The sequence below is a fragment of the Phalacrocorax carbo genome, chromosome 2 (genome assembly GCF_963921805.1).
Source record: "Phalacrocorax carbo chromosome 2, bPhaCar2.1, whole genome shotgun sequence".
Taxonomy (NCBI): Eukaryota; Metazoa; Chordata; class Aves; order Suliformes; family Phalacrocoracidae; genus Phalacrocorax; species Phalacrocorax carbo.
In genome coordinates this window covers 130768872-130775176 of record NC_087514.1, presented here as the reverse complement: position 1 = coordinate 130775176, position 6305 = coordinate 130768872, and the positions used below count along the sequence as shown (strand labels likewise).

General features: G+C 55.9%; 1 protein-coding gene across 1 annotated transcript; it reads left to right on the top strand.

Moving 5' to 3' along the window:
- The first annotated feature begins 213 nt into the window (after window positions 1-213).
- Window positions 214-5614, top strand: EVX1 (even-skipped homeobox 1). The gene is made up of 3 exons (XM_064441752.1): window positions 214-789; window positions 2346-2593; window positions 3304-5614. Exons 1-3 carry the CDS (start codon window positions 351-353, stop codon window positions 3832-3834), a joined length of 1218 nt encoding a protein of 405 aa, XP_064297822.1. The 5' UTR covers window positions 214-350; the 3' UTR covers window positions 3835-5614.
- Window positions 5615-6305: the final 691 nt, after the last annotated feature.

Genomic DNA, 6305 nt, shown 5'->3' with positions numbered 1-6305 from the left:
CTGGTGCATCACGCATTTAGCCCATTAGCTCCGGCTCTTCCTTTCATCTTCCCCATGGCAGACGTTTCTATTTATCCACTGGCAATCAATGTGTGGCGTCACCGGTGGTACTGTAATGACGACTGCACCATTGAGGATGACAGCTTAGAAAGAAGAGGGCAATGGTGATCCCTCCCAGAGCAGCACAGCAGACTGTAGCGCTCGCATCACAAGGTCACCCTGTCTCACCGCTTGCACCCCTGCACTGGCAGGAGAGGGTTGCTGGGTTTGCACCCGGCTGGGGCGGGAGCGGGAGGGAGGGGGGGAAGAGATCTGGATTTTTTTCCCCCCCTCCCTTAAGCAGAGCCACAATGGAAAACAGGAAGGAGATGGTGATGTTTCTGGAAGGGACACAACTTGGCGCTCTAGTTGGCAAGAGGGTGCCTAATTTGTCCGAAGCAGTGGGGAGCCCCGCTCCTGAGCCGCAGGAGAAGATGATCCATCGGAACTGCCTCAGCCCCAGACCTGGCCCCTTGTCGTCCCGGGAGAGAGGAGGAGGAGGAGGAGGAGGTGGCGGAGGAGAAGACGAAGAGGAGGTGGAGGTGCTGCCAGGGACAGGGACGGTGCCGGAGAGCCGCTCGGCGGCGGCAGCACTGCTTTCGGCCGGACAGCAGCCCCCCGCCCCGGAGCCCCCCTCCAGCAAAGGCCAGCAGAGCAGCTCGGACACCGAGTCGGATTTCTATGAGGAAATCGAGGTGAGCTGCACCCCGGACTGCGCCACGGGGAGCGCCGAGTACCAGCACAGCAAAGGTACCCAACTCCTTCCCATGCCTCCAGCCCCCCGCCCGCTTTGGGGCTGGGGGGCAGCACGGGGGGGCGGGGGGGGCGGAGGGGGGGGGGGACTGCCGGAGGGGATCTTCCCCTCGCCAGCTGAGCGAGGGGCAGCGAAGTCGGGGTATGTGTGTGTGTGTATCTCCTTTCCTGGCCGATTCCTCAGCTCCCTGGCACCCGGAGGCTTGTTTGGGAGCCAGAGGACACGACACGGGGCAGCCCCCGCGTCCCTGGAGGGGAGCCAGGCTTCCCGCCGCGGATGCATCAGGTCTGCAGCTTGTCCCGTAGGACACCCCTTGGCCAAGACCACCACCCACTCTCTCTCGTCCATCTTTTTTTTTATTCTTCCCCATCGCCTGGACAGTGCATGCTCCAGGAAATCCCTTCCGATCCTCCCCACCGGCGGGTTTTCTTTTTTTTTTTTTTTTTTTTTAATGTATTGGGCGGGGGTTGGGGGTGGTGGTGGTGGTGAGCAAGATCAAACGGGTTTTCTGGCCGAGAGCTGTTTGTGGTTTTGCAGGGTGAAATGTGCCCGGGCGAGTGCGGAAGCGCCCATAAAGACCGTAAAATCGCTCGCCGACTCCTGCCTGCCCCAAGTGCGGCAGCGAGGTCCTTGTTTGCACGTTGGGGGGAAAAAAAAAAAAAGAAAAAAGGGGAAAAAAAAAAAAAGAGGAGAGGTCCAAATTACCTTGTCACTTCTATGTCTCGGTGGCGCCAGCTCGGAAATGGTCCCAATGAATTAATTGCCTTTGGTCTCGGGCACAATGAGGGAGAGTTGCATTTGAAAGCAAACGCAGCGGCCAGGCCCCTTTTCCCCCTGCCCCCACTCCTTATTCCCACCTTCCCAGCACGGCAGAGCCCCCCCTACCCCCACAACAACCCGCTTCTCCCCCCTCCCCATTCCTCCATCACTTCAAGACGAAGCCGGGAAGCGCGGAGAGCGCTGTCTGCCCTCTCTCGTCCCTCAGAAGCTCGTTGAAAATACCCCATGCTGGGCTTTGGAGGCTGAGCGGCGAGTCCCCGAGGCCTCACCTCCCCCTCGGAGGGAGCAGGGTCCCTGCCCGCCGGCTGCTCCGCTCCCGGGCCCTTGCTGGGCCGGAGGAAGGGGCCCGGCCGGTGGGCACACCTGCCGAGCCGAGCCGCTCAGGGTCGGGGGATGCTGCGGTGGCCGCCTCCGGCTTCACGGTGCGGGAAGCGAGCGGGGAGGCATCGAGCAGAGGCTCCCAGGGCGCCGTGTGTGTGTTTGTATTTGTTGGGGCTGGGGTGTGTGTGTGTGTGTGTGTGTAGGAGGCAGGTAGCCTTCCAGCCAGAGTGAATAAGCACCCGTCAAACCCTTAACCGGTGCTGCATCCCCTTCTCCCTGCCCTCCCTTCCCCGCTCCCTCTCGGATGTCTCCCCAGCATCCTCAGTGCACGGGAAAGGTGAATGGGGAGGGATGGGGGGAGAAGGGAACTCGCTGGAGAGGCAGGCGGCGAGCATCCCTCCGCGCCCGCCCGCCTCCGAGCGTGTGTCTCTGCTCCGGGCTCCCCACGCAGGGCCGTGCTCCGAGGCGCTGGCCGGCAGCCCCGGCGGCGGGGGGGATCACCCCAAAGGCAGCGGCGGCGGCGGCTCCCAGGGCTCGCTGGCCTGCAGCGCCAGCGACCAGATGCGCCGGTACCGCACCGCCTTCACCCGTGAGCAGATCGCCCGGCTGGAGAAGGAGTTTTACCGGGAGAACTACGTGTCCAGGCCCCGGAGATGTGAGCTGGCGGCTGCTCTAAATCTGCCAGAAACCACCATCAAGGTACGCACAGCTCGGACATGTTTCCAATTAGCACGATATAAATCTATATGGCCAAACTTCCTTGCAAAACTCGGGAAAGCACTTCGCCAGCACAACCCTCCCTCTCCGCCCCCCCCGCCCCCCCCCCCCGCCCCTTTCCTGGCCCTACTCGCACCCTGCGGCAAGCAGCAAAGCGAGAGAGGGGATACAGCTCCCGCAAGCCATCCCAGCCAGCACCGCTAATCCGGCCTCTCCCTAGCAGATTATTTTTAATCCTCCCTTCAATCCAGTCCAAACCTCGCTCTGCTCTTGAGGGAGAGAGGGGGAAGCCAGTAGCAGCTCTCATTTTGATCTCGCTTTGCTTTGCCTTTTCAAAAACGTTTGCACATGAAAATAAAACCCGATAACAATAATCCCAGGTAGCCCTGGCTGCAAAACGGCAGCAAGGAGGCAGGGCTGCCGGGCTTGACCGGGGCAGGGAAGGGGCGTGGGGGTGTCAGCAGGAAAAGCCCTAGCAAGAAGAAAGCAAAGCAAGCACCCTAAAAGGGCTGCTCCGCTGGGTCTCCCTGTAGATTTATAGGGGCTTAACTGATCCCTCCGTGCGTGATGACAACTCCCTCTGGGAGCGGGGGCTGGCGCCGGTCTCCCCTCGCCGGCAGGGCCGGGGCCGGCGGCCGGGCGGAGCGGGGCGGCGGCAGGTGACGGCTCTCGCCTCCCCTCTCCCCGCACAGGTTTGGTTCCAGAACCGCAGGATGAAGGACAAACGGCAGCGCCTGGCCATGACCTGGCCTCACCCGGCCGACCCGGCGTTTTATACCTACATGATGAGCCACGCGGCGGCCACCGGCAACCTGCCCTACCCGTTCCCCTCCCACCTGCCCCTGCCCTACTACTCCCACATGGGCATCGGCGCCACATCGGCCTCGGCCGCCGCTCCCTTCAGTACCCCCCTGAGGCCGCTGGACACCTTCAGGGTCCTCTCCCACCCCTACCCGAGACCAGAACTGCTCTGCGCCTTCAGGCACCCCTCTCTCTACCCTGCCCCGACCCATGGACTCAGCGGCGCCGGGGGCAACCCCTGCTCCTGCCTGGCTTGTCACAGCGGCCAGTCCAACGGGCTGGCGCAGAGACCCTCCGGCTCAGACTTTACCTGTTCGGCCACAACCAGGACTGACTCTTTCCTCACTTTCACGCCCTCTGTGCTGAGCAAAGCCACCTCAGTTTCCATGGACCAGCGAGAGGAAGTACCTTTAACGAGATAAACGTTCGTCTCAGGGTTATTAAAAATTCGCCCCTTTCCCGGGCTTCTCTTCGAGTTAATGTACCTACAGCCGATGTTTATTTAATCGTGTTCTCTCCCCAGAAGTGGACACCTACGGAAAAAAAAACCTAAAAGTAGCTCAGTCTTAAAAGGATTTACATTCATTCCAAGGGGTGGGGGTGGGGGTGAAGAAGGAAATAAATGACTAGGGTTTTATCTCCGAGAAGGATTTTAGGCACGGAAGAGGAAGGAAACTAACCCGATTGAAATAACGCTTCGGTAACCTATAGAAATGAGCTGGGACTTTCTTTTCCATGGATAGACTTCTTACCAAGGGCTGGGGCGTCTGCGGGTCACAGCGACAAACCTTATGCACAAACCTACGAGGCGGAGAAGGAAAATCTGAAATACTTGAAAGAAACATTATCTCGATAACGAAATGGCTTGTGCGCATGGAGGAAGCAAAGATGTAACTACCAGAGTGTTCAGAAAATAAGAACAACGAGCAAACAGCAAAACCAGAAGGGTTCTGGATTGCAACTCAACAGTATTATCCAGTTATCTCTATAGAGAAAAACAATGCTTTACCATAAAGAAAAACTGACATTCTGTACATTACTTTCGTGGTTTAATTGCATTCTTTACTCTCCCTCGTCTCTTCCTTCGTTTCGAGCAGAAATCCAGCATTTCGTCTCCTCTTTCATTCCAACTTTTATTTTTAAGAGGCAGACTGGAATTGGCAGGGAAAAAATACGAGCTCCTGCCTCTCTGGGTCAGAGCTATTTGTCCTTTAAATAACAATGTCCTATTATCAGTAGCTGAAATGTGCCCACGCTGACGAAATTAGCAAGTGATGTATATGTAAGGAGGGTTTTTGAATATCGAATGTATAATGGTCTGTGAGCAGAGACCCCGTGCCAAACGCTAACAAGCCGCCAAGGGAAGAGATTAGGTGACAGGGAGCACAACTCCTTCAGACAATCACCAGTCTGTAAATTGGAGCAAAGGCGATTTCCCTTCCTTTGTACTTCAGCCTTCAGTTCTCTCATTTCCTTGCTGCGTTTTTTTTTTTTTTAAATTATTTAATTCATGCGTTGGGTTTTGTGTTTCCTTCACCACCCAAAATCTTTGCATTTGTAAGTGTCCTTCACACTGGTCCCTCTTCCTTCTGAATATTTCTTTCACAAGCAACTCCCTTCCCCCCACCGCCCCCCGCCCCTTCAGGTATTTCGGAAGGATGTAACATCATTGTTTTTGCTTTGATTTCTGTCAACCTAAAATTAAAAAAAAAAAACAAACACAACACCCCACGGGCACCGGGCTGGGTAGCAGTTTCTTCCAAAACCGCAATTGTTTATTTCATTCTATTTTAAAATAGCCCAAAGAATAAACTGTCATAATTTGATACAACAATAACACCACCAACAACGAGCACATGTTAACAACATATCCCGCATATTTTATTGTGTTTGTTTAGAAAAGCAAAACAAAACAGTAAAAGTGTTGCTTAAGACGAATGTCACCTTCGTGCAGTTTCTAATAGTTACAGTTCACAAGCAGGAAAATAAATGCCGGACAGAACAAAGACGGGCTGACACCTCCGCTCTCTACTTTGTGTTAAATTGCTGAGGAGCCTCTGGTTTATTGTCGCACCGGAGACTTTTTGTCCTTAGGACAGGGAGTGAATAGCAGCGTTTCCCTATAGCGGATGGAGAGGAGGGAAGAGACACGGGCGTGCCAGGACATATTTTTTTCCAATTAAAAAAAAAAAAAAAAAAAGCGCGTTTATCAGAGCTTTTTAAAAACTGATCCAAAGTCACCATCTTTAAGTCATTAAGGGCAGACTGTTCCACCCTTTCTGAAAGAGATGTCCTCATGGACATGGAAACCGATGGCTCTTTTTGGACAGTCACAAATAGATTCTCCCCCCGCCATCCCCCCCGGAAATAACAATTGTAAAGAGCGTCCAAGGGCAGCGCCCAACAGTATCCCAGCTCTGCAAGCCTTTTCCCTCCTTACTTTGTCTTTTAGCAGACAGGAGAAGAACGACTCCGACAAAACGGGAGCTGCGGAGCGAGCGTCTGGTACGACCCCCCCGCGCCCCGGCCACCCCGGGGGAAGGGAGCGCTGGAGAGGCCGAGGGGCAGCTGTGCGCTGCCCGGCAAAACGGGGGGCCCGGGATGGCCCCTTCCCCGGCGGGGCGGAGGCACCTGCTGGGCCCCGCTGGCAGGGCAGGGTCCGGCCGGGGGTGCTACCCCGCGTCGCCTGAGGAAAGACCGCGGCACCAGTTTGCTTTTGCAAAGCGCCCAATTTGCAAAATGCCACCGGCTAGGGCGCAGGGCAATATATATATATTTTTTCCCCAGATGCATATATTTTATATATCTAGAGGTGTGCGTGTGAAAGAGACTATTCAACCCGCTATTTACCGCTTACACCCGTTGAGGGGACGTCCCCCCCTTCATGAGCGGG

Bases quoted from the DNA above. Each gene is read 5' to 3' on its own strand.
- EVX1 (XM_064441752.1), top strand. From the start codon at position 351: ATGGAAAACAGGAAGGAGATGGTGATGTTTCTGGAAGGGACACAACTT. The intron at 790-2,345 runs GTACCCAACTCC...CTCCCCACGCAG, and splicing joins CGAGTACCAGCACAGCAAAG to GGCCGTGCTCCGAGGCGCTG. The intron at 2,594-3,303 runs GTACGCACAGCT...CTCCCCGCACAG, and splicing joins TGCCAGAAACCACCATCAAG to GTTTGGTTCCAGAACCGCAG.